The 27,639-nt window shown below is 41.6% G+C and overlaps 2 protein-coding genes across 3 annotated transcripts; both read left to right on the plus strand.

Moving 5' to 3' along the window:
* The first annotated feature begins 20,530 nt into the window (after nucleotides 1–20,530).
* Nucleotides 20,531–23,716, plus strand: LOC113046568 (uncharacterized). The gene is made up of 2 exons (XM_026207383.1): nucleotides 20,531–22,056; nucleotides 22,145–23,716. The coding sequence occupies exons 1-2, from the start codon at nucleotides 21,918–21,920 to the stop codon at nucleotides 23,536–23,538; spliced, it is 1,533 nt and encodes a 510-aa protein (XP_026063168.1). The 5' UTR covers nucleotides 20,531–21,917; the 3' UTR covers nucleotides 23,539–23,716.
* Nucleotides 23,717–23,723: 7 nt separating this feature from the next.
* LOC113046569 (uncharacterized) lies at nucleotides 23,724–26,982 on the plus strand. Of its 2 annotated transcripts, XM_026207385.1 has the most exons (13): nucleotides 23,724–23,917; nucleotides 24,197–24,380; nucleotides 24,466–24,558; nucleotides 24,773–24,838; nucleotides 25,277–25,342; nucleotides 25,431–25,523; nucleotides 25,619–25,666; nucleotides 25,742–25,819; nucleotides 25,904–25,966; nucleotides 26,085–26,135; nucleotides 26,224–26,439; nucleotides 26,580–26,739; nucleotides 26,822–26,982. In XM_026207385.1, the coding sequence occupies exons 2-11, from the start codon at nucleotides 24,203–24,205 to the stop codon at nucleotides 26,409–26,411; spliced, it is 924 nt and encodes a 307-aa protein (XP_026063170.1). In that variant the 5' UTR covers nucleotides 23,724–23,917; nucleotides 24,197–24,202; the 3' UTR covers nucleotides 26,412–26,439; nucleotides 26,580–26,739; nucleotides 26,822–26,982. The 2 variants fall into 2 exon arrangements, with proteins under 2 accessions (XP_026063170.1, XP_026063171.1); XM_026207386.1 differs by lacking the exon at nucleotides 25,619–25,666 and having other exon boundaries at nucleotides 24,761–24,838.
* The last annotated feature ends 657 nt before the right edge of the window (nucleotides 26,983–27,639 follow it).

Here is a 27,639-nt window from a genome sequence, read left to right on the forward strand (position 1 = left end):
CAAAATAAAACTACTCCAGTAAAGTACAGATACTTGAAAAATGTACTTAAGTACAGTAACGAAGTAAAGCTACTCCGTTACTGTCCACCACTGCCATTTAATCATTTGTAAATAAAAATTATAATTTACACTCAATAGGCTATCATATTATTGTAGCCTATACTGTTTTATAATGTGGCCTACAACAATAATGAGGTGCACATATTGGTCACTACTTGCAGTAAGTAGCATGAACAGCATCAAACTATTACTGTAAGAAAATACTCATATTTATTAAAAAGTGTAAATAGAATCTATTGCTTATAAAATATGCTATTTTCACTTAGTGTAAATATAACTCATTGTATTCAAATAGCCCCTGCCAAAATCTAATTCTAAACTATCAGCCAATTCAACTGGAAGATTAAGGCTGTTGTTTTCAGATTATAAGGATTCTTCTAAGCCTTTTTCAGTTTTATTTAAATTTACATTTAATAATTTAGCAGACGCTTTTATCCAAAGCGACTTACAAATGAGAACAATAGAAGCAGTCAGGTCAACAAGAGAACAAAAACAGTATACAAGTGCCATGACAAGTCTCAGTTAGTCTAGTACAGAATGCATAGCAAGGTTTTTTTTTTTTTAATTAAATATGAAAAGAAAGAAAAGTGCTAGTATTAGTTGGTTAAGTGCTGGCGAAAAAGATGAGTCTTAAGATATTTCATGAAAATGAGTAAAAACTCAGCTGTACGAATTGAGATTGGGAGGTCATTCCACCAGCTGGGCACAGTTCAGGAAAAGGTCTGTGAGAGTGATTTTGAACTTCTTTGGGATGGCACCACAAGCGTCATTCACTTGCAGAGTGCAAACTTCTGGAGGGCACATATGATTTAACCAGATTTAACCAGAGTTTAGGTATGTTGGTGCCATGCCAGTGGTCGTCTTGTAGGAAAGCATCAGTACCTTGTATTTGATGCGAGTGGCTACTGGTAGCCAGTGTAACTTGATGCGGAGAGGAGTAACGTCAGCTTTTTTTGACTCATTAAAGACAACCCTTGCTGCTGCATTCTGGATCAGTTACAAAAGCTTGATAGTACATGCAGGAAGAGCCAGGAGAGCATTACAATAGTCCAGTCTGGAGAGTACGAGAGCTTGGACAAGAAGTTCTGTGGCTTGCTCTGACAGGAAGGGTCTAATCTTCCTAATGTTGTATAAGGCAAATCTGCAGGACCGGCTCGTTGTAGCAATGTGGTCTGTGAAGTTTAACTGATGATCCATCATAACTCATAGGTTTCTGACTGAATTGAAAATAAATGCAATAAATGTGTATAACCGTAGTGTAGCGACAGTAGTTTAATATTATTGGTGTGCATAGAAATATGTTTAAAGCTTGTAGATAATTTACCCCAATAAAACAAACTTGATTAAATATACAGTATACATATATACATAAATATACAGAGTACACTCCTCACATTTTTGTAAACGTTTTATTATACCTTTTCATGTGACAATACTGAAGAAATGACACTTTGCTACAATGTAAAGTAGTGAGTGTACAGCTTGTATAACAGTGTAAATTTACTGTGCCCTCAAAATAACTCAACACATACCCATTAATGTCACACAAAAGTGAGGACACCACTAAGTGAAAATGTTCAAATTGGGCCCATTAGCCATTTTCTCTCCCTGGTGTCATGTGACTCGTTAGTGTTTCAAGATCTCAGGTGTGAATGGGGAGCAGGTGTGTTAATCTGGTGTTATAGCTCTCACTCTCTCATACTGGTCACTGGAAGTTCAACACGACACCTCATGGCAAAGAACTCTCTGAGGATCTGAAAAAAAGAATTGTTGCTCTACATAAAGATGACGTAGGCTATAAGAACATCGCCAAGACACTGAAACTGAGATGCAGCATGGTGGTTTAACAGGAGAGGTTTCACTCAAAACAAGCCTCGCCTGTCAGTGCTCAGACTGAATCAGATTGGTCTGCAGGGCTGTCGTCCCAGAAGGAAGCCTCTTCTGAAGATGATGCACAAGAAAGCCTACAAAAAGTTTGCTGAAGACAAGCAGACTAAAGACATAGATTACTGGAACCATGTCCTGTGATCTGATGAGACCAAAATAAACGTATTCCCTTCAGATAGTGTCAAGCGTGTGGCGGCGACCAGGTGAAGAGTACAAAGACAATGTGTCTTGCCTTCAGTCAAGCGTGGTGGAAGTGTCATGGTGTCTGGGGCTGCATGAGTGCTGCCGACACTGGGGAGATACAGTTCACTGAGGGAACCATGAATGCCAACATGTAATGTGAAATACTGAAGCAGAGCATGATCCCCCTCCCTTTGGAGACTGGGCCACAGGGAAGTATTCCAACAGGATAACAACCCCAAACACACCTTCAAGACGACCACTGCATTGCTAAAGAGGCTGAGGTGAAAGGTGATGGATTGGTCAAGCATGGGCATCCTCAAATGGAAGGTGGAAGAGCACAAGGTCTCTAAGATCTGGAAGAGGACTCCAGTGGCAAAATGTGAAGCTCTGGAGAAATCCAAGCCCAAGGTTTCATGGGCTTTCATAACAGTGAAATGGCTGAGACAGACATGAGTAAGAGGTTCAATAGACTTTATCATTCCTCTTGTCCACCGCTGCTTCATAATGCATATTAGGACACGGCTCATTCAGGTAGCCAGCGATATTACAAAAAAATTTTAAAAAAGTCCAGTAAAACGTTTGTATGATGCATTATCCCCTTTAATGTTTTTCCTTTTGGTTATTATTTATTTTTTATTTGATGTATAAGAAGAAAGTGTAATAAAACCAAAAATAAACACCTGAAAAAACGACATGAAGTCACTTTTAAAACTAAAGGAATGCCTTGTTTATTTTCCCTTTTAATTATCCGAAGGACATGGTGGCCAATAAAAAGAAACAGCATCAATTTACTTTTTTACAATTAACAAAAAAATAAAATAATAATAATAATCCAGCCATAATATAATTTTGAAGTTTCAACGAAAAAATAAATTAAATAAAGGAGGAGCCGTTTCTGCACGTGGACGTTCTTCTGCCATCTTTGGCCAATGCTGACGCTTGAACGAGGGGTGTCGGAAAATCTCATTAATATTCATGATCTCCTTTATTTTTGATATCAGTAATCACGTGGTTACTAGTACAGACGTCGATTCTTGATATCAACAATTTAATTCTTGATATCAACAATTTAATTCTTGATATCAACAATTTATTTGTCACTAGTAACAATGTTAATTCTTGATATCAACAATTCGATTTTCACTAGTTAAAATTTTGATTCTTGATATCAGGAATTAGATTTCTACTAGTAACAACTGCTATTTTTGATATCAACAATTTAATTTCCACTAGTAACAATGTTAATTCTTGATATCAACAATTCAATTTTCACTAGTAACAATGTTAATTCTTGATATCAACAATTCAATTTCCACTAGTAACAATGTTAATTCTTGATATCAGGAATTGTATTTTCACTAGTTAAATGCCACCATAGACTTCCATTCAAATTTAATTGTTGATATCAATAATTACTTTCTTACTAGTAGAAATACATCTTACTAGTAAAGACCTTTATTTTTGATATCAGTAATCACACGTTACTAGTACCAACGTCAATTCTTGATATCAACAATTGAATTGTTGATATCAACAATTACATTTCCACTAGTAACGACACGTATTCTTGATATCACAAATGACGTCATCAGAAATGCAAAAATGCGTTTATCATATCAAAAATGAAATTACAACTAGTAATACACATAATTCTTGATATCTTTAACTTAATTGTTACATGTTAAAATTACATTTTCACTAGTAAAAATTGTTATTTTAGTTATCATGAATTCCTTTTTGGATATGTGCATAGCAATGAACTCCTTTTTGGATATGTGCATAATTTAATGACGAGTGCAACCTTTTATGAATGTTTATGGCGGATAAACTTCAAGATACAGAGCACAAAAGAGAATGGGCACATTCGATTGCCCTCTTATGAAAATAAAACGCTCCTGTAGGCTATTTTTAATAATTATTTTGTTTTTATTTCGACAGGGACAATTTAACTCCACCTACAAACGTAGGCTAGTGTTTGTCAAAGATGTTAAAAGACATTGGAGTATTATCGTTTTCTGTGGCGCAGATGGTTAAGCGCCAAGCATGTACGTTTTGACGCGACGGACCTGGGTTCGATTCCACCTTTTGCCGAGCTCTTGCTTTATCCTTTTCACGCAAGGGGCAAGGAACTCGACCGGAAGTTGAAGTCGGGTGGGGGCTGCCATCTTTTAGCAGAACTTCACTTGCGTTAGCATTCCCATTGACTCCCATTCATTTTGGCGTCACTTTGACAGTGAATAACTTTACATCTGAGGCGTTTAAAGACTCTGTTTGTCCATTATTTATTTCTAAAGATACACGACAATGTATAAAGGGCTCCATTACCTTCTATGTTACATTATGGCCCCGTATAAACAGTTTTTGTAAAAAATAGGCTAACGATTGCGTCATAACCACTCGGCTCTCTGTCGCATTACCGTACAGACAGGAGGAGAAGCTCGCAGGCAATTAACTTAATATGGCGTACTGGTGTTACATTTTAAAATACTATACAAAATAATTAATCAGAATACTTACTCCTGCTCACTCACGACAAAGAACTCCCCGCTCAAGCTCGCCGTCTCTGCAAGATTAACGATGGCAGTTTGCACGCACAGCTACTAGAAGATTTACATCTGTCAGACAGGTTGTTGACGTCATCGAGCTTAGTTTGAGTCTGCGCGTCAGAAACGGAAGTGCTAAAAAACGCTAAAACTGGGCTTCATTTGTCTCAATTGAGTTCCAATGGGGTCGCTGTGTCCATTTATTTTACTGTCTATGTATCCACGTCCCGTATCACATCGGAAAGGCATGTATATTCAATAAAACTCAACGAAATTATCGAAAAGTGAAAAATAACATGGATATTGGGTAAGGTTAGGGCTAGTTGTAGGAGCTCCGGAAAGTTACCGTTTGGATGGCATTTAATTTCAAATTAAATAGCATTAGTGTGCATTGCATACATTAGAAATACATCGATTAAAATTTGCAATCAGACTTATGACGTTACATTACTTAACATTTATTTAAGACACTTTTTCGATTATATATCGAAAGCAATTTAGAGAGAAATGGCTATGTGGAATATGTGGAATCTGTGTACTAGGAATATGTCACTACATTTCAGTTCACCCAGTAGCCTATTGCAGGCGGTGTTATGCTAAATAGAGTGTGGTGCTGATGTGCATGTTTCTAATCTTTTTCCGCTTTTATTTATACAGTTATGTTTGTATTTATTATCGTTTTCAGCTGTTTGTCATGTATGAATTATTCAGAATGATTATTTTAATAAAACATGTTTTTTTTTTTTTTTTTTCACCGTCATTGTGAATTGTACCTTGTTTAATCGGTTCTGTGCATTACTTTAACTTTAAAGTATTACCGGAACACCTGTATAGATTGTGGGTGTAACAAAAATAAGTGCTTTTCTTTTTCTAGAGTCTTGCATTACAGATTGTAGGTACTGATGGCCTGACTGGATTTGAATACACCTCTCACGTTTCGTATTTTTATTATAGCTTTTAATATGACAGTACCTGAAGAAATGACACTTTGCTACAATGTAAAGTAGTGAGTATACAGCTTGTATAACAGTGTACATATATTTACCATTCCTCTTGTCCACCGATGCTTCAAGAACCGGATAACATGTTATATAAAAAATTATTCCTTTTAGGACACGACTCATTCAATGTAGCCAACGATATTCAAAAAAAAAAAAAAAAAAAAAGTCCAGTAAACTGTTTGTATGATGCATTGTTATCTGTTATATTTTTTCCTTTAGATGTGTTTTTTATTTGATGTATCAGAAGAAAGTGTAATAAAAACAAAAATAAACACCTGAAAAAGCGACATGAAGTTATTATAAAACTAAATTAATGCCTTGTTCACTTTTCCTTTAATTATCCGAAGGACTTGGTGGCCAATAAAAGGAAACAGCATAAATGTTTTTTTGTTTTTTTTTTACAATTAACAATTTTTTTTACAAATGAATCCGGCCATAATATAATTTTTCAAGTTTCACTGACAAAAATAAATAAAAGAGGAGCCGTTTCTGCACGTGGACGTTCTTCTGCCATCTTTGGCAAATGCTGAAAAAGGAGGAGTGTCGAAAATCTCATTAATATTCATGATCTCATTACCATAGCTATTCTTACATGTAAAAATGGCATTTCTACATATCTGTAAAAGTATTTTTACTAGTTAAAATGTTATTTAAGATATCAGTAATTCTATTTTCACTAGTTGCAAGGACGATTTCAGATATCAACTGCCTTTGTTGATATCAATAATTACTTTGTTACTAGTAACAATGTGAATTCTTGATATCAACAATTTAGTTGTTACTAGTTGAAATGTTAATTCTTGATATCAGTAAATGTATTTCAACATGTTACACTTGTTATTTTTGATATCTGAAAAATAATTTCTGATATCAATATAATTTCTGATATCTAAAATGGCTTTCTTACTAGTAACAATCACATTCATGATATCAGAAATGAACATTGTCACTAGTGACAATTAAATTGTTGATATCAAGAATAGACGTCTTTACTAGTAACCATGTGATTACTGATATCAAAAATAAAGGTCTTTACTAGTAAGAATTGTATTTCTGATATGTGAGATCGGAATTTCAACTAGTAAGAAAGCAATTCTTGATATCAACAATTAAATTTGAATGGAAGCCTATGGTGACATTTAACTAGTGAAAATACAATTCCTGATATCAAGAATTAACATTGTTACTAGTGGAAATTGAATTGTTGATATCAAAAATAGCAATTGTTACTAGTAGAAATCTAATTCCTGATATAAAAAATTAACATTGTTACTAGTGGAAATTGAATTGTTGATATCAAAAATACATATCCTGCGAATGAATAAAAGTTAATTTCGCTTGCCTATTGGCATTCCCAGGTTAAAAATAATTGATATCAAGAATTAGCATTGTTACTAGTGGAAATGTAATTGTTGATATCAAGAATTTACATTGTTACTAGTGGAAATGTAATTGTTGATATCAAAAATTCTAATTGTTACTAGTGAAAATTGAATTGTTGATATCAAGAATACATATCCTGCGAATGAATAAAAGTTAATTTGGCTTGCCATACTGCTTGACATCTGTGTGGCATGGAGTCAACCAACTTGTGGCACTTCTCAGCTGTTATTCCACTCCATGATTCTTTAACAACATTCCACAATTCATTCACATTTCTTGGTTTTGCTTCAGAAACAGCATTTTTGATATCACCCCACAAGTTCTCAATTGGATTAAGGTCTGGAGATTGGGCTGGCCACTCCATAACATTAATTTTGTTGGTTTGGAACCAAGACTTTGCCCGTTTACTAGTGTGTTTTGGGTCACTGTCTTGTTGAAACAACCATTTCAAGGGCATGTCCTCTTCAGCATAGGGCAACATGACCTCTTCAAGTATTTTAACATATGCAAACTGATCCATGATCCCTGGTATGCGATAAATAGGCCCAACACCATAGTAGGAGAAACATGCCCATATCATGATGCTTGCACCTCCATGCTTCACTGTCTTCACTGTGTACTGTGGCTTGAATTCAGAGTTTGGGGGTCGTCTCACAAACTGCCTGTGGCCCTTGGACCCAAAAAGAACAATTTTACTCTCATCAGTCCACAAAATGTTCCTCCATTTCTCTTTAGGCCAGTTGATGTGTTCTTTGGCAAATTGTAACCTCTTCTGCACATGCCTTTTTTTTAACAGAGGGACTTTGCGGGGGATTCTTGAAAATAGATTAGCTTCACACAGACGTCTTCTAACTGTCACAGTACTTACAGGTAACTCCAGACTGTCTTTGATCATCCTGGAGGTGATCATTGGCTGAGCCTTTGCCATTCTGGTTATTCTTCTATCCATTTTGATGGTTGTCTTCCGTTTTCTTCCAGGTCTCTCTGGTTTTGCTCTCCATTTTAAGGCATTGGAGATCATTTTAGCTGAACAGCCTATCATTTTTTGCACCTCTTTATAGGTTTTCCCCTCTCTAATCAACTTTTTAATCAAAGTACGCTGTTCTTCTGAACATTGTCTTGAACGACCCATTTTCCTCAGCTTTCAAATGCATGTTCAACAAGTGTTGGCTTCATCCTTAAATAGGGGCCACCTGATTCACACCTGTTTCTTCACAAAATTGATGACCTCAGTGATTGAATGCCACACTGCTATTTTTTTGAACACACCCCTTTCAACTAATTCAACTAATTGCCCAATTGCACAGCCTTAAGAGCGTGCATATCATGAATGCTGGGTCTCATTTGTTTTCTGAGAATCTACTGAACCTACTGGTAACTTGTTTGCCACGTAACAATAAAAAAATATACGAAAAACCTTGATTATTCTGGTTAGTCACATTGTACTGCTATTATTTTGAACAATACTGTATATATATATATATATATATATATATATATATATATATGTGTGTGTGTGTGTGTGTGTGTGTGTGTGTGTGTGATGTCCCACCACTATAAAAGCTGAATAACGTGTAAGCTGATGCCATATGCTCTCCAATAGTAGCAGCACCTCACAAAATCCTGCTGCTGACGATGAACCTTTGTCCACAAACCCTGCTACCTTCAGTTATGATGCACAGAATTCAGACACTTTTAGGTTACAGAGGACTAGGGATGTAACATGATCAAAATTTCTTATCACGATTATAGTGACCAAAATGATCAGAGTCATCAGTATTATCATGGTATTGTTATAATGTGCTGGAAAGTAGATTCACATAAATCACTTAACCAGGTTTTATATTTAAAAATCAACAACCAACAAATAAAATGACTTTTTGTTTGCATAATCACTAAAACAATAACATATGATGTCCTGATTTTAAATGACAACTTGACTGACAAAAGTTTAATAACATTCAAGATTTCAAGATTGAGATATGTAATGTAAACCCTAGTGAAAAAAGTATACTTTATTGTATTTGTAATATATCCCCTGCTACAGGCACACTGGGTTCCCGCTTGTTCTGTAAGCATTTGTGAATGTTGCTGCTATTATAGCGGGGACCCGACACATATCACTGAGAGCTGCTATCAGTTGTTTTGAGTTGAAAAGCCATTTAAAACATTTTTTAATAAAGTGTATATACTCTGCACAAAAGGCTAATTGTGATTTAAGTATTTTTCATACATTTACACAAAGTCACAATGTGTTCTACTGGACAGGATGTTCTGCTACTGGATTGTGATGTCACAAGTATAGCCAAGTAAATTAAAATTAATTTCACTCACACTGCTTTAATACATTATATCATAACCAATTATCGAAATCTCGTAACATAAGTTCCACTAAAACTTTTGGGCCTTGTTTGTAAAACAAGCATCTTCGAAATTCAGGGAACAAACAAAAACACTTGCACAACTCCGTTGATGCTCTTTAAAAATAAACACCGTCCACTGGTCCCTTGATGTTTTTTTTTCTGGTAATCTGTGCAGTGTTGTCTTGCCCTCGCAACCAAAAACACACTTATTTTGTGACATTTCGCTCTCGCTATGGTCAGTGAATGTCTCGTCTCTGCTCTGCTATACGGGAGCGCGCGCTCTTCCGGGAGAAGTGCCCTCAGGACCCATATAAGGAAATTCCGCTCCATCTAACGTCACACAGAGCCATCCGAAACTTGTGACAAACCGGAAGGAGTATTTTGGGAACAAAAATACTCCTTCAAACGTACAACTTAATTTTTGAAACTTTGTCCATGTTTAGCATGGGAATCCAACTCTTTAACAATGTAAAAAACTCAGTATGCATGAAATAGCATTTCACCCCCCCTTTAACTTTATACATTGATGACTTTGAATTGTGTAATTCTTTGGGCACTTCAAGGAAGAAACACAAGTTGTGCAGCATATATTGGATTCTCAATAACTTGGAACCCGGTTCCCACTCAGCACTCACCTCTATTTATTTAGCAGTTTTGTGCAAAAGTAATTATGTAAAGACATATGGATATAAAAAAATATTAGAGCCACTATTACATGATCTTGTCACATTAGAAGAGCACAGTGTTTATGTTTCACAGTTTTGTCAAGGGCACAGTGTACTGTGTAGTTGCTGACAATTTGGGTGCCCATTCTTTGGCTGGTTTTCTAGAAAGCTTCTTGGGGCATTACATTTGTCGCTTTTGTACTGCTCAAAAAGTAGAGATCCAGAAAACTGATGTTTATTGTGGTGCATTTTCTCTGAAATCCAAAGAAATACATGGCACACATCTGAAGACTGCCCAGGACACTGAAACAAGTTGCTTTGGAGTGAAGCGAGCTTGCCCTTTAACTGAGCATCTCAAACATTTTCATGTCAGCAAAGGCTATCCCCCAGACTTAGTGCATGATTTGTTTGAAGGGATAGTCGCATTTGAGCTAGCACTGTGTTTGAACATTCTGATTTCTAAAAAGTATTTCAGTCTTGAGTCTCTTAACACACGTATCCTCAAGTTTCCTTTCAAGTGGAGCGACAAAAAGAATCGGCCTCATCCTATACCACAAACCTGTTTCAGAAGGAAGACAGTAGGTGGCAACGCTCATGAGAATTGGTGCCTTATACGTTTACTTCCCTTTCTGATAGGAGACAGGGCAAGTTATACTAGACCTGAAGGAAATTGTAGAGTTAGTTGTGGCACCTGTTCACACCAGAGAGACAATCGCCTACCTTGATGTCAAAGTGTTGGAGCACAGGGAGAGATTACTTGAGCTAATCCCTGGTGAAACACTGAAACCTAAACACCACTATCTTAAGCACTACTCGCACTTGATCACATGCTTTGGCCCTCTTGTGGGTTTATGGACAATAAGATTTGAGGCTAAACATAGTTTTTTTAAACAAGTTGCCCGGCAAACAAATCATTTCAGGAATATTGCTTTTACTCTCCCAGTCAACATGTGAGATCATGCGATGATCACAGTGACATCACACAATCCTCATACTGTGATCCTCAGCATGTGTGTAAAGCGTGAGTTCATCTGATCCTCATACTGTGATCCTCAGCATGTGTGTAAAGCGTGAGCTCAACGTGAGTTCATCTGATCCTCAGCATGTGTGTAAACCGTGAGCTCAAGGTGAGTTCATCTGATCCTCACACTGTGATCCTCAGCATGTGTGTAAAGCGTGAGCTCAAGGTGAGTTCATCTGATCCTCACACTGTGATCCTCAGCATGTGTGTAAAGCGTGAGCTCAAGGCGAGTTCATCTGATCCTCATACTGTGATCCTCAGCATGTGTGTAAAGCGTGAGCTCAAGGCGAGTTCATCTGATCCTCATACTGTGATCCTCAGCATGTGTGTAAAGCGTGAGCTCAAGGTGAGTTCATCTGATCCTCATACTGTGATCCTCAGCATGTGTGTAAAGCGTGAGCTCAAGGCGAGTTCATCTGATCCTCACACTGTGATCCTCAGCATGTGTGTAAAGCGTGAGCTCAACGTGAGTTCATCTGATCCTCATACTGTGATCCTCAGCATGTGTGTAAAGCGTGAGTTCAAGGTGAGTTCATCTGATCCTCACACTGTGATCCTCAGCATGTGTGTAAAGCGTGAGCTCAACGTGAGTTCATCTGATCCTCACACTGTGATCCTCAGCATGTGTGTAAAGCGTGAGTTCATCTGATCCTCATACTGTGATCCTCAGCATGTGTGTAAAGCGTGAGCTCAACGTGAGTTCATCTGATCCTCAGCATGTGTGTAAACCGTGAGCTCAAGGCGAGTTCATCTGATCCTCACACTGTGATCCTCAGCATGTGTGTAAAGCGTGAGCTCAAGGTGAGTTCATCTGATCCTCACACTGTGATCCTCAGCATGTGTGTAAAGCGTGAGCTCAAGGCGAGTTCATCTGATCCTCATACTGTGATCCTCAGCATGTGTGTAAAGCGTGAGTTCATCTGATCCTCATACTGTGATCCTCAGCATGTGTGTAAAGCGTGAGCTCAAGGCGAGTTCATCTGATCCTCATACTGTGATCCTCAGCATGTGTGTAAAGCGTGAGCTCAACGTGAGTTCATCTGATCCTCAACATGTGTGTAAACCGTGAGCTCAAGGTGAGTTCATCTGATCCTCACACTGTGATCCTCAGCATGTGTGTAAAGCGTGAGCTCAAGGTGAGTTCATCTGATCCTCATACTGTGATCCTCAGCATGTGTGTAAAGCGTGAGCTCAAGGTGAGTTCATCTGATCCTCACACTGTGATCCTCAGCATGTGTGTAAAGCGTGAGCTCAAGGCGAGTTCATCTGATCCTCATACTGTGATCCTCAGCATGTGTGTAAAGCGTGAGCTCAAGGCGAGTTCATCTGATCCTCATACTGTGATCCTCAGCATGTGTGTAAAGCGTGAGCTCAAGGCGAGTTCATCTGATCCTCAGCATGTGTGTAAACCGTGAGCTCAAGGTGAGTTCATCTGATCCTCACACTGTGATCCTCAGCATGTGTGTAAAGCGTGAGCTCAAGGTGAGTTCATCTGATCCTCACACTGTGATCCTCAGCATGTGTGTAAAGCGTGAGCTCAAGGTGAGTTCATCTGATCCTCAAACTGTGATCCTCAGCATGTGTGTAAAGCGTGAGCTCAACGTGAGTTCATCTGATCCTCATACTGTGATCCTCAGCATGTGTGTAAAGCGTGAGCTCAAGGCGAGTTCATCTGATCCTCATACTGTGATCCTCAGCATGTGTGTAAAGCTTGAGCTCAAGGCGAGTTCATCTGATCCTCATACTGTGATCCTCAGCATGTGTGTAAAGCGTGAGCTCAAGGCGAGTTCATCTGATCCTCATACTGTGATCCTCAGCATGTGTGTAAAGCGTGAGCTCAAGGTGAGTTCATCTGATCCTCATACTGTGATCCTCAGCATGTGTGTAAAGCGTGAGCTCAAGGTGAGTTCATCTGATCCTCATACTGTGATCCTCAGCATGTGTGTAAAGCGTGAGCTCAACGTGAGTTCATCTGATCCTCATACTGTGATCCTCAGCATGTGTGTAAAGTGTGAGTTCATCTGATCCTCATACTGTGATCCTCAGCATGTGTGTAAAGCGTGAGCTCAAGGTGAGTTCATCTGATCCTCATACTGTGATCCTCAGCATGTGTGTAAAGCGTGAGCTCAAGGCGAGTTCATCTGATCCTCATACTGTGATCCTCAGCATGTGTGTAAAGCGTGAGCTCAAGGCGAGTTCATCTGATCCTCATACTGTGATCCTCAGCATGTGTGTAAAGCGTGAGCTCAAGGCGAGTTCATCTGATCCTCACACTGTGATCCTCAGCATGTGTGTAAAGCGTGAGCTCAAGGTGAGTTCATCTGATCCTCACACTGTGATCCTCAGCATGTGTGTAAAGCGTGAGCTCAAGGTGAGTTCATCTGATCCTCACACTGTGATCCTCAGCATGTTTGTAAAGCGTGAGCTCAAGGTGAGTTCATCTGATCCTCACACTGTGATCCTCAGCATGTGTGTAAAGCGTGAGCTCAAGGTGAGTTCATCTGATCCTCACACTGTGATCCTCAGCATGTGTGTAAAGCGTGAGCTCAAGGCGAGTTCATCTGATCCTCACACTGTGATCCTCAGCATGTGTGTAAAGCGTGAGCTCAAGGCGAGTTCATCTGATCCTCATACTGTGATCCTCAGCATGTGTGTAAAGCGTGAGCTCAAGGTGAGTTCATCTGATCCTCACACTGTGATCCTCAGCATGTGTGTAAAGCGTGAGCTCAAGGCGAGTTCATCTGATCCTCACACTGTGATCCTCAGCATGTGTGTAAAGCGTGAGCTCAAGGCGAGTTCATCTGATCCTCACACTGTGATCCTCAGCATGTGTGTAAAGCGTGAGCTCAAGGCGAGTTCATCTGATCCTCACACTGTGATCCTCAGCATGTGTGTAAAGTGTGAGCTCAAGGTGAGTTCATCTGATCCTCACACTGTGATCCTCAGCATGTGTGTAAAGCGTGAGCTCAAGGCGAGTTCATCTGATCCTCACACTGTGATCCTCAGCATGTGTGTAAAGCGTGAGCTCAAGGTGAGTTCATCTGATCCTCATACTGTGATCCTCAGCATGTGTGTAAAGCGTGAGTTCATCTGATCCTCATACTGTGATCCTCAGCATGTGTGTAAAGCGTGAGCTCAACGTGAGTTCATCTGATCCTCAGCATGTGTGTAAACCGTGAGCTCAAGGTGAGTTCATCTGATCCTCACACTGTGATCCTCAGCATGTGTGTAAAGCGTGAGCTCAAGGTGAGTTCATCTGATCCTCACACTGTGATCCTCAGCATGTGTGTAAAGCGTGAGCTCAACGTGAGTTCATCTGATCCTCATACTGTGATCCTCAGCATGTGTGTAAAGCGTGAGCTCAAGGCGAGTTCATCTGATCCTCATACTGTGATCCTCAGCATGTGTGTAAAGCGTGAGCTCAAGGCGAGTTCATCTGATCCTCACACTGTGATCCTCAGCATGTGTGTAAAGCGTGAGCTCAACGTGAGTTCATCTGATCCTCATACTGTGATCCTCAGCATGTGTGTAAAGCGTGAGCTCAAGTTGAGTTCATCTGATCCTCATACTGTGATCCTCAGCATGTGTGTAAAGCGTGAGCTCAAGGCGAATTCATCTGATCCTCATACTGTGATCCTCAGCATGTGTGTAAAGCGTGAGCTCAAGGCGAATTCATCTGATCCTCATACTGTGATCCTCAGCATGTGTGTAAAGCGTGAGCTCAAGGTGAGTTCATCTGATCCTCATACTGTGATCCTCAGCATGTGTGTAAAGCGTGAGTTCATCTGATCCTCACACTGTGATCCTCAGCATGTGTGTAAAGCGTGAGCTCAACGTGAGTTCATCTGATCCTCATACTGTGATCCTCAGCATGTGTGTAAAGCGTGAGTTCATGTGATCCTCATACTGTGATCCTCAGCATGTCGGGTCTCTGGGCTAATCACCTGCCTTTTTGGTGTGTGTGTTTATCACTTGTCAGCTCACCGTGTCTACCTGTTTGAGTTTTCCCCGCCCTCCTTGTTTCTGTGTTGTGAACCTTAATTGCTCGCCACCTGTTTTCTATGTTCTTCTAATTTTACACCTTTATCATTCCCTGTGTTTCTCTGCCTATTGTCAGACTGTTGTTACTCGCTTCAATAGCTCGGATCTTCTAGCTGTTCTTAGCACTCACCTTTGTCGTGTCTTGTCCTCAGGCTCCAGTGTGCTTAGCTGTTTTCTCTGCCCCCTGTTCCCCAGCGCAGAGCTCTTGGAAGCTTCAGTGTCATCCCTCCGGTCTCAGTGGTCGTACAATTAACTGTGGAACGTTACTCATCGGTTTGATTCATCTGCTTCGACTATTCTTCCAGTCACTACGAGTAATCCTGTGAACGTGACTCATCTGATCTGCCTCCTCTGCTTTAAATAAAGCCTTGCGTAAACCCGCATCTGAATCCTGCCCATTTCTCCTGACATAACAGTCTGACCAGATCATGGATTCAGCGGGATCTGATCCACTCCGCTCGGCTCTCGTTCAGCAGGGAGTTTTGTTGGGACAGCATGCCACCCAGCTCGGCACCACCGCGCGGAAAGTGGACACTCTCACTGCCCGGGTCTCCGAGCTCATCGCACGGGTGGACGGTCTTCGGCGAGAAGCAACGAGCGGATCCGTTCTTCACACCGGTATGTTCCACGAGCCCGAACCTCATGCCAACAATCCGCCGGTCTATGATGGCGATCCTAACGCCTGTCAAGCGTTCCTCTCCCAATGCTCGCTGGTGTTCGCTCTGCAGCCCCGGCGTTACGCAAAAGAAGAGGCCAAAGTTGCGTACGTACTTACACTTCTTTCGGGCCGTGCCCGCGAATGGGGGATTGCCGTGTGGAGATCGCGGGCTTCCTGTTGTGCAACCTTCGCGGACTTCAGTCATGAGATGGCAAAATTATTTGATCGCTCAGCTCAGGGAGACAAGGCGGCGGCCCAGTTATCGCGTCTGACTCAGGGGAGGAGCTCTGTCACGGACTACGCCATCCAGTTCCAGACTTTAGCGGCGGCCTGTGGCTGGAATGAGAGCGCGCTGCGCGCCCGCTTTCTTGAGGGGTTGGATTTCGCCATTTCATATGAACTCGCGGCCATAGAGCTCCCGCGGGAATTGGATAACCTCATTAATCTCGCGCTCCGTATTGAGGGCCGTCTCAGCCGCCGCCGCAAGCAACGGCAAACTCCCGCCCCGTGGCGCCACCTAGAGTCCTCTTCAGCCAGTTCAGCCGACCGACAGCCCTCGGAGGAGGAGCCCATGCAGTTGGGTCGTTTACGGCTTACACCACAACAGAAGCAGGAGCGTCTGTCGTCGGGGGCGTGTCTATACTGCGGCGGGGGAGGTCACTTCGCTCTGCACTGTTCGTTAAAGGGCCAGGGGCCACCAGTGAGGCGGAGCGTCCTGGTGGGCACGGTTCTTAGTTCAAGCTCTCCTGCAGCACGGACTCAGCTGCCGTTCCAACTCTCCGTCCAGAGTCAATCTCACGCTGGACTCGCCCTTGTGGATTCAGGGGCTGAGGGGAACTTCCTCGATGCTGCTTCTGCCCAACGATGGAGAATACCACTTATCCCCTTAGTTAGTCCCGTATCAGCATGGTCATTAGCTGGCCGTCCCCTTACCACCATCACTCACATCACCCCCAAGTTAAACCTTCACATTGCTGATAGCCATAGCGAGCTGATTGAGTTGTTTATTATTGATTCCCCTAAGGCCCCTTTAATTCTGGGACACCCATGGCTGCACAAACACAATCCTCACATTGACTGGGTCAACAATTCCGTGTTAGCCTGGAGTCAGTCTTGTCACGTGTCATGTTTGGGTGCTGTTTTTCCTCCTGTCTCTGTGTCTTGTCTTCCTCAGGAGGATCCCTCTGACCTGTCCGGTGTTCCTGCGGAGTACCATGATCTTCGGGCGGTCTTCAGTAAGGCCCGGGCCACCTCGCTACCCCCGCATCGCCCCTACGACTGTGCCATTGATCTTCTCCCGGGCTCTTCTCCGCCTAAGGGTCGTTTATATTCCCTTTCGGGTCCTGAAAGAGAGGCCATGGACAAATACATACGTGAGTCACTTCAAGCTGGGCTCATCCGCCATTCCTCCTCTCCCGCTGGTGCAGGTTTTTTCTTTGTTCAGAAGAAGGACGGCTCCCTGCGCCCCTGTATTGATTACAGAGGTTTGAATGACATTACTATTAAGAACAGGTACCCCCTACCTTTAATGTCTTCTGCTTTTGAGTTATTACAGGGAGCTCGCGTCTTCACCAAGTTAGACCTGCGCAACGCCTACCACTTGGTGCGCATTCGGGAGGGGGATGAGTGGAAGACGGCGTTTAACACTCCTTCGGGACACTACGAGTACTTGGTTCTTCCGTTTGGTCTTACCAATGCTCCAGCCGTTTTCCAGGGACTCGTCAACAGCGTGTTGGGTGACATGATCAATCAATTTGTCTTCGTGTATTTGGATGATATCTTGATTTTCTCCCCTTCTCTCCAATTACACACCCAGCATGTCCGACGGGTTCTCCAGCGCTTACTAGAAAATCAGTTGTTTGTCAAGGCGGAGAAGTGCGAATTCCACGCTGAGTCAGTTACGTTCCTTGGCCACATTATTTCCACGGAGGGGATCAAGCCAGATCCCGCTAAGATTGAAGCTGTCGCCCAGTGGCCGGTCCCTGACTCCCGGAAGGCTCTGCAGCGATTCCTGGGTTTTGCCAACTTCTACCGGCGATTCATCAGAAATTTTGGTCAGATCGCTGCACCACTCACAGCCTTAACCTCCACCAAGGTGTCCTTCAGATGGAACCGGGAGGCGCAGGTAGCCTTTGACATTTTAAAGTCCCGTTTTGTCTCTGCACCTGTTCTGTTAGTTCCAGATCCTGAGGCCCAGTTCATTGTGGAGGTTGATGCTTCGGACGTCGGGGTTGGCGCAGTTCTATCTCAGCGTTCCCTCCACGATGGGAAGCTCCACCCTTGTGCATTCTTCTCTCGTCGTCTCAGCCCTGCAGAACGTAACTACGACATCGGCAATAGAGAACTGTTGGCGGTACGATTGGCCTTGGGTGAGTGGCGTCACTGGTTGGAGGGGTCAGTGCAGCCCTTCTTGGTCTGGACGGATCACAAGAACCTGGAATACGTCCGTTCGGCCAAGAGGCTGAGCTCGCGCCAGGCCCGTTGGGCACTCTTCTTTGCCAGGTTCAACTTCACCCTCTCGTACCGGCCGGGCTCTAAGAACACCAAACCTGATGCCCTCTCTCGTCTGTTCGATGCTCCAGGGGGGGAGGTTGCGGCCGAGGCCATCCTTCCTGAGGGGGTGGTGGTCGGGGCTCTTTCATGGGGTATCGAGCAGCGAGTTGAGGAGGCCGGTCGAGGGGTGCAGGTGCCAGGAGAGTGCCCGGCGGGCAGGTTGTCGGTGCCGGCTGCGCTGCGCTCTGAGGTCCTTGAGTGGGGTCACTCATCCAGGTTAGTCTGCCATCCAGGTATTCGGAGAACGTTGTCTGCCATCCGACAGCGTTTCTGGTGGCCTACTATGGCTGCCGATGTTAGACAGTTTGTGTTGGCCTGCCCCACATGTGCCCAAAGTAAGCCGGTCAATCGTCCTCCTGATGGTCTGCTAACCCCTCTCCCTATCCCTTCCCGTCCTTGGTCACACATTGCCCTTGATTTCGTCTCTGGGCTTCCTCCGTCGAAGGGTAACACTGTGGTTCTCACGGTGGTGGATCGCTTTTCCAAAGCTGTTCATTTTATCCCCCTGCCCAAGCTGCCCTCCGCCCGGGAGACCGCCCAACTGGTGGTGGACCACGTCTTCCGTCTCCATGGATTTCCGGTGGATGTGGTTTCTGATAGGGGTCCCCAGTTCGTCTCCCGGTTCTGGAGGGAATTTTGTAGACAGATTGGGGCCTCCGCAAGTCTGTCTTCAGGGTTTCATCCCCAGACCAATGGGCAGTGTGAGCGGGCCAACCAGGATCTAGGAAGAATGCTCCGCTGTCTAGCATCCAACAATCCGAGTTCCTGGTGCCAGCAGCTCTCATGGGCAGAATACGCTCATAACACACTTCCGGTGGCCGCGTCAGGTATGTCCCCTTTTGAGTGTTCTGTTGGTTATAACCCACCTTTGTTCCCCTCACAGGAACCCGACGCAGCGGTTCCATCCGCCCTGGCTTTCGTCCAGCGCTGCCGTCGCACCTGGGAGAAAGCCAGGAGGATTCTGATCCAAACCTCTGGCCGAACCAAGACCGCAGCTGATCGTCGCCGGTCCTCTCCTCCTGCCTATGTGTGTGGTCAGCGGGTTTGGCTTTCTACCAAGGATCTGCCTCTCCGGGCGCCTTCTCGTAAGCTGGCACCCAGATTCATTGGGCCATTCCGCATCACCAAGGTGGTTAGTCCGGTGGCGATCAGGCTCAAGCTCCCTCCAACTTTTGGTCGGGTTCACCCGGTATTTCATGTTTCCAGGGTCAAGCCGGTGTTCTCTTCCCCCCTTAATCCTGCTTGTAGTCGGCCCACCCCCCCGCCCCCTCGTCTTGTGGATGGATCTCCCACCTATACGGTTAAGAGATTACTCGATGAGCGGCGCCGCGGCAGGGGGTTTCAGTATCTTGTGGACTGGGAGGGGTATGGCCCAGAGGAGAGGTGCTGGGTGCCGTCCCGGGACATTCTGGACCGCTCGTTGATTGAGGACTTCCGGCGACATCGAGGTAGGGCCCTTCCTAGAGCGTCAGGTGACGCTCCTGGGAGGGGGGGTACTGTCGGGTCTCTGGGCTAATCACCTGCCTTTTTGGTGTGTGTGTTTATCACTTGTCAGCTCACCGTGTCTACCTGTTTGAGTTTTCCCCGCCCTCCTTGTTTCTGTGTTGTGAACCTTAATTGCTCGCCACCTGTTTTCTATGTTCTTCTAATTTTACACCTTTATCATTCCCTGTGTTTCTCTGCCTATTGTCAGACTGTTGTTACTCGCTTCAATAGCTCGGATCTTCTAGCTGTTCTTAGCACTCACCTTTGTCGTGTCTTGTCCTCAGGCTCCAGTGTGCTTAGCTGTTTTCTCTGCCCCCTGTTCCCCAGCGCAGAGCTCTTGGAAGCTTCAGTGTCATCCCTCCGGTCTCAGTGGTCGTACAAATAACTGTGGAACGTTACTCATCGGTTTGATTCATCTGCTTCGACTATTCTTCCAGTCACTACGAGTAATCCTGTGAACGTGACTCATCTGATCTGCCTCCTCTGCTTTAAATAAAGCCTTGCGTAAACCCGCATCTGAATCCTGCCCATTTCTCCTGACACAGCATGTGTGTAAAGCGTGAGCTCAAGGTGAGTTCATCTGATCCTCACACTGTGATCCTCAGCATGTGTGTAAAGCGTGAGCTCAAGGTGAGTTCATCTGATCCTCACACTGTGATCCTCAGCATGTGTGTAAAGCGTGAGCTCAAGGTGAGTTCATCTGATCCTCATACTGTGATCCTCAGCATGTGTGTAAAGCGTGAGTTCATCTGATCCTCACACTGTGATCCTCAGCATGTGTGTAAAGCGTGAGCTCATTGTGAATGCTTCACACTCCGGTCCAGTTGGCGGTGGTAAATGCACCATCTAAGCTGGTCTTCCAACCACCATAAAACATGTAAAGAAGAAGAAAAAGTTGTGCATGGTATTGTTACACCGGAGAAATGGTGAGTGGCCTATTTACATACTTTTAGATGTGCAATGTGGTCTGGTCTTTTTTTTTTTTTAGCAGAGTACTACTCACACATTCTACATGTGCACCAGCCATTTTATCTTCAGTAATCAAACCAAAATTGCTAGCTGCAGCTAGTTTGCATATCAGTATTTGTGAATTGTTAGGCCTGTTATGTCAGATCATTACAACATTACTAACTTTATATTTCAATATATTAATTCTTTTTTATTTATACTTATATTTCAATAATTAACAAGCACTGTAAAACAACAGTAAGCAAGAATGCTGCACTGGTGGAATAGCGTAAACTATCATTGCTCTTTGGATAAAAAGATGAAGTACGCCTACTCTTAGACACTCATATTAAAGATAAAAAGCCTTATTTCACCACGCTATATGACTAGTTTTTTAACAACAACTTCTATCTGCGGAACTGTAGCTGTTTTATGTTAAAAGCTTCAACGTCACTTCCCATTTACCAAAACTCAAAGTGACTGACATTCATCCTCTTATTAACATAACAAGCAACTTTACCCAGACATCAGATGCAACACTACATCATTAAGAATGTAAAGTGTAGATCTACAAAAGTGTAGTTTAAAGTACTTTATGATACACACTTTCTTTAGGATACACAACAATTGTCCAAAGAAGACTTCTTAAAAAATTATCAAATACAGTAATCAGTGAAAGTGGCTAAGGTTGTCTTCTCAAACTAAAAAAAATTGTAAAAGATTTATGTGTTTCATATAATGTTTTACTAATACAGAAGTTCTTTTTGGCCTGTTAGGATTTGGAAACAAAAATTAAGGCATTGAAAAGACAGCAACAAAAAGCTCGTAGAAAATCAAAAAAGATCATTTTGGCTGTTCAGAAAAAAAATGAAAACACTTCTGATAGTGAACACTCCTCCAGAGAACTTGAATCAGACTACTCAGGAAATATGCTGAATGTTGTGGAGCAGCATCAAAATGAAGACTTGCAAGAACAGTATGATTCAGAATCACAACAGAATGCCATAATTAATATGCAAGATCAAGTGCTATGGTATGAAATTGATAGACTAAATGATTCCATGGATGTTACCAGTGAAAGTAACTCAGAGCTAGCTTTGTCTCTGGAGAAAAAGCTGAGTGGGCAATGAAATTCAACATCTCCATGACCTCTCTCACTCATTTGCTTAAGATTTTTAAGGAACATGACATTGATGTTCCAGCAGACGGACGAACACTATTGAAAACACCTCGTTCTGGCAGTTTGAGAATAACAGAAAAATCAGGTACATTTTAACTTTGAAAATGTCCATGCACTCATTTGGCAATATTATTCAGAAATTTCACTGAACTGTAAAATCTTGTTTTTGATAGGTGGCAAATACACATATTTTGGATTAAAGGAAGGTCTTACACATACTCTGTCTGAGCAAGACACTTCAAAATACGACCACTTTGAGATTTCTTTGAATATTGATGGCCTACCCATTTTCAAGTCCAAAAACCTCACAATGTGGCCACTTCAGTGTGCTGTCATCAACGTTGATGAAGTGAAAAACAGTCCTTTCGTTGTTGCTCTGTTTTCTGGAGCAAAGAAACCAAGTGATTTGGAGTTTTTGAGGGATTTTATGGAGGAGCTGCAAGAACTGATGGAAACAGGCTTTAAAGGGAAGAGAATTGTCCTCAAAAACATCATATGTGATGCACCAGCACGAGCCCTCATCAAAGGAATAGTTCAGTTTAATGGCCGCTATGGCTGTGACTTTTGTGATGTAAAGGGAGTTCATGAGAGCAAAATGCTTTTTTTGTATAAAGGAAATCTCAGAACCAATGAGTCATTTAGACAGAAGACAAATCCTGAACATCACAAAACAGATAGCATTCTTTTGAATCTGGACATTGATATGATCAGGAAGTTCCCAATAGATCCCATGCATTGTGTAGATCTAGGAGTGACTAAGCGAATGTTGATGCTGTGGAAAGAAGGACCTTTGGCCCATAGATTATCAGATGGACATCTTAGCACCATTACTTATTTTCATCAAGCTGTCCGACATCACATACCTCCTGAATTCAATAGGAAACCCAGGGGGTTAGATGAACTGAAGCACTGGAAAGCAACTGAATTCCGAACATTTTTGCTTTATACTGGACCAGTGATTTTGAAATATGTTCTTGATAAGAAGAAGTATATTCACTTCCTTTCACTTAGTATTGGAATGCGCATCTTGTACAGTGAAAACCTAATGGAGCATCGTGATTATGCAGATGAGCTGTTAACATATTTTGTTGAAAAAGGTAGCAGCCTGTATAGCATGAGTTTCATCTCATATAATGTGCATTGCTTGCTACATCTCACTGATGTTGCAAATTACAACAGATCATTACACTATTGTTCAGCGTACAAGTTTGAGAACAATATGGGTCAAATCAAGAGGTTTATCCACGGTTCAAGTGATCCACTGATTCAAGTAGCTAACAGATTGGCAGAGAGGCAAGCAATATCAAGTTCTAAGAAATCAAATGTTACCTCTGGTACGCCAAAGACAAAAGAATGTTACAGAATGACCAATGATAGCTACTGCCTTATACATGGAGTTCAAGAAAATCTGATTTTTTGTGAGGTTTTTTGCAGAATGGAACCTTTGTACACTAAGCCATGTGACTCCAGAATAATTGGCATATTCAAAGGATTTCGGGATCACACTAAAATGTTACATACTGACACCACTCAACTGACACATAAAGCAATCATGATACCTTTGTGATTGATAAAGATGATTACAATGCGGTAGCGCTTGTACCGCTCATGCATTCAGTTTGATTAGTTAGTCAAGTAAGTCAGTAAGGCAGGGTTTTTGCCTTTTTTATTGCATGTTATCCTGATTTTGATCCAAAGACTATGAATAATGTGTGTGTGTGTGTGTGCGTGTGTGTGTGCATGTGCGTGTGCATGCGTCTTTCAGTATCGAATTTGTTTATTCGGTGATGGACAGACATCTGTTGTACCAATCAGTTGGATTTTTGATGACCATGGAACATTGAAGTGTCGATGGACATCATCACTCTCAAACATTAAAAACAATTCTCCACCAAACCCTAACTGGAAGGTTTATGACATTGTGAAGATCGTTGGACCATCAATTGGTAAGAAATTGCAATAATGGTGCATTTGAATTGAAAATGAATGTGATGCTGAAATGGGGGTATAAGAACACAAATTCAAGTTGTTGTGCCTTATATAAGACAATCACAATTTTAGTTTTACAGAAGTATTTAACATTTCTGGAAGATTTTTTTTCTCAATATTATGATAGGTGGTCTTATAAATGTACTAATCATAATATATTTATGTATTCTATGATGAATAAATAGTTGACAGAATTTCCATTATACACATAGTATACATAAATTTACCACTTACAGGAGACTATGATCAAGCAAATCAATACATCTCAGATTACACAACGGGGGTCTCAGCAGCAGAGGACTCAATTAATTACTTATTCAATGACAGACCCTGCAGTTGTGGAATTACCTGAGAAGAGAAAAAGGAAAAATAAGCTCTGTGATGAAAGTGACATCAATTCAGAGACCTCTTCCTGTGAAGGTCTGTATATATTGAAATGATTGGTATGCAGAAAACAATTTAGCCATAACTCTGTGATCATTCTTTATTTGTATGTACTAAACAGATGATAAGAACTTGAAGCAGTCAGGAAATGAAGTGAAGCAATCTGGTCTGAAGTCAAGAAATGTCCCATTGCTCAAACCTCCTATATACCATGGTTAGCCTGTTTTAACTTTGATGTAGAACTTTGAACTTGCTAAAGCACTTTTATGTTTTTTCAATCCATTTTTTATTTGTTTGTGTTTTTCTTCTTTTGAACATTAGTCAATATTCAGCTCATTCAGAAAGTTCAGTGTGACAGTGTCTTAACTTTTTAACTAAACTTTTATTTAATAAAAAATATTTTTCTTCTGCATGAGCTATCTTTAAAGATACTCTTCAGAGAAGTGGGAAAAAAGATGAGGATGATCCCAAGCCCACAGGCTCTGATGTCTCAGGTGATTTAAACATATACACACATATACAAAAGATAAATTCATGTATTAATGGTGTCTATAATGTGTTACTATGCAGAGGTTTTTACACTTTATATTGCCAAATCCCACCATATATGATGAACCTTTAGCTTAGGAGTAATGTTGGACATGTAAACCTGAAGATAAACCTTTTTAGTTCAAATGTATTAGTTTTATAGAAGCTTTACAAAGAATTCTGTTTTACAAAGAAATACAAATCCCATACTACAGATAAAAAACAAATATAAACACTAAATGTCTCTATCAAAAACTTAAAAATGTGACTGTAACAATGTTTGAATATATTAATATATATACCCTCTGGAGGCCTGTTGTGGGTCCCCTGACCCCGGGTTTGAAAACCCATGCATTCATGTATTGATGTACATTAAGCCACTTACTTCTATATCTTCCTCTCAGAATTTCATGATCTTCAACAACATCACATGACTTATAAAGAAATTACAGTGCAAACCAGGATACCAGGTGTGTATACATTGTTTATTCATTGTGTATACAAGGTTTGTTATGGCAAAAGATTAGGTGATCATACTAATTTTAATGTGATAAACAGATGATGTGCATTTAAAGAAGTCAAGAAATGCAATGAAGCGAGTTGGTCTGAAGACAAAGAATGTTCAGCTGGCCAAAACTCCCAGATACCATGGTAAGCTTGTGTTTTAACTTATCTAAGGAACTTAGCAGAATCAGCTTTATAATTTTATTTGCAGATTTTGAATGTCTTATGTCTTTTCTTGAAAGTAGTCAAGAGTCCACTTATTCAGAAAGCTCTGTGCGTCAAAACATCTGGTGAGTATGAAACACTTTTTCTCTTAAATAGAATCTGGTTAAGCTAATTTGATCATTCTAATTCACATTGTTCAGGTGACTGTCTGGATGATAACAATGAAAGCCCTGATGACAGTTATTTAAACTCAAGCCAGCCCAACCCAGTATTCTTAGGTGAGACAATAGATATTCCCTTTAACACATGCAAACACATCACAAGGTACCTTATAAGAGAATTTTGTGCCATGACTCTCACAGATACTCTTCAGGGAAATGTGGCAATGCATGAGGATGATCATCCCAAAAGCTCTGCTTCTTCAGGTGAGTTATAATTTAATATGATTTATTGTGTGTGTGTGCGTGTGTGTTTTTTTTTTACATTGTAGCAAATGTCCCCACAATTAAAGTGAACCACCAATGTATGTAATTTTGATAACAGGGAAGGAACCAAAGGAAACAAAATGCAAAGTCACCATGGAGAAATTGTTTGGTATGTGATATATCAATTAGACATTATTTATTTATACAGACATAAAGCATCCTTTGCTATATAACAATCTAACTTTACAATTTTTCAGATCTGAATACTAAGATACTCCAACAAATTCAAATGCTGGAACAGAGACAAGCTGTCATCATGAATGACTTGGCCAAAGTTAAGTCTGTTCTCATGAAGCGGGCAGAAGAAGATGCCCATGAGGAACATTTTAAACAACAACAGTGCTCCAGCTTTGAAATGTTTGAAGCCTTTCTGTCAGAGGCTTGAAGAAGACAAAAATTATCGAGAGCTTTATGTTAGTACTACTATATAAATTTAGTGTTTATTTTTACAACAAAGCCACTGTTTTATTTATTTTGCAGCAGATACCATGTAAAAGAAATGTTGAAGCCTGGTATATTTTAATCATGACAATATTATGTATGTTTTTGTCAGGTACACCATCTCATCCATACTCACGGCAGCTCCAATATAGGTGAGATGGTGAGACAGGCTTTAAAAAGCATAGCGTCAGACAATGTTCTCTGTCTGTATAACAGAACGGGGAAAGATGGGAAGAAGGTGTTGCCACCTATGCTCCTGACATGTTTGAAAAGTAAGTGTTTAAGTTTTGGTTTGTGCATCTGGATGCTGCTATAGAAATTGTAATGTTAACACCTTGCTCTTTGTGTTTTTAGAATGTGTCAGGTCTTTTTACAAACAAAATGAAATAGAGGTGAAGAAGCTAAAAGTAACCACCAGAACAACACCAGACGCGGAATGTATTCGCCAAGTAGAAATTTTTTTGTCCAACGCCAACACCAGGCTGAAAAGGAAACCAAATAAAGGAAAAATCTGACTTTTTGTTTGATTGTTTTGATTGATGGAAATAAAGAATGTGGGTGTGAAAGTTTGAGTTAACTGAGTCATTTTAGATATCAGTGAACTAACAGAATTGTTAACAGTGGTGTTATATGGTGATCTCACAGTATGAGCACACAGTGACCAGAGTATGAGCACACAGTGACCACAGTATGAGCACACAGTGACCAGAGTATGAGCACACAGTGACCACAGTATGAGCACACAGTGACCACAGTATGAGCACACAGTGACCAGAGTATGAGCACACAGTGACCAGAGTATGAGCACACAGTGACCACAGTATGAGCACACAGTGACCACAGTATGAGCACACAGTGACCAGAGTATGAGCACACAGTGACCAGAGTATGAGCACACAGTGACCACAGTATGAGCACACAGTGACCACAGTATGAGCACACAGTGACCAGAGTATGAGCACACAGTGACCAGAGTATGAGCACACAGTGACCACAGTATGAGCACACAGTGACCAGAGTATGAGCACACAGTGACCACAGTATGAGCACACAGTGACCACAGTATGAGCACACAGTGACCAGAGTATGAGCACACAGTGACCAGAGTATGAGCACACAGTGACCACAGTATGAGCACACAGTGACCACAGTATGAGCACACAGTGACCAGA

This window comes from Carassius auratus, chromosome 28, assembly GCF_003368295.1.
Source record: "Carassius auratus strain Wakin chromosome 28, ASM336829v1, whole genome shotgun sequence".
NCBI lineage: Eukaryota > Metazoa > Chordata > Actinopteri > Cypriniformes > Cyprinidae > Carassius > Carassius auratus.

Excerpts from the sequence above, each read along its gene's own strand:
- LOC113046568 (XM_026207383.1), top strand. The coding sequence starts at position 21,918 with ATGAAATTCAACATCTCCATGACCTCTCTCACTCATTTGCTTAAGATT. Across the intron at positions 22,057-22,144 it reads GAGAATAACAGAAAAATCAG|GTGGCAAATACACATATTTT; the intron begins GTACATTTTAAC and ends TGTTTTTGATAG.
- LOC113046569 (XM_026207385.1), top strand. The coding sequence starts at position 24,203 with ATGATCAAGCAAATCAATACATCTCAGATTACACAACGGGGGTCTCAG. Across the intron at positions 25,820-25,903 it reads GCCCAACCCAGTATTCTTAG|ATACTCTTCAGGGAAATGTG; the intron begins GTGAGACAATAG and ends TGACTCTCACAG. Across the intron at positions 26,136-26,223 it reads CACCATGGAGAAATTGTTTG|ATCTGAATACTAAGATACTC; the intron begins GTATGTGATATA and ends ACAATTTTTCAG.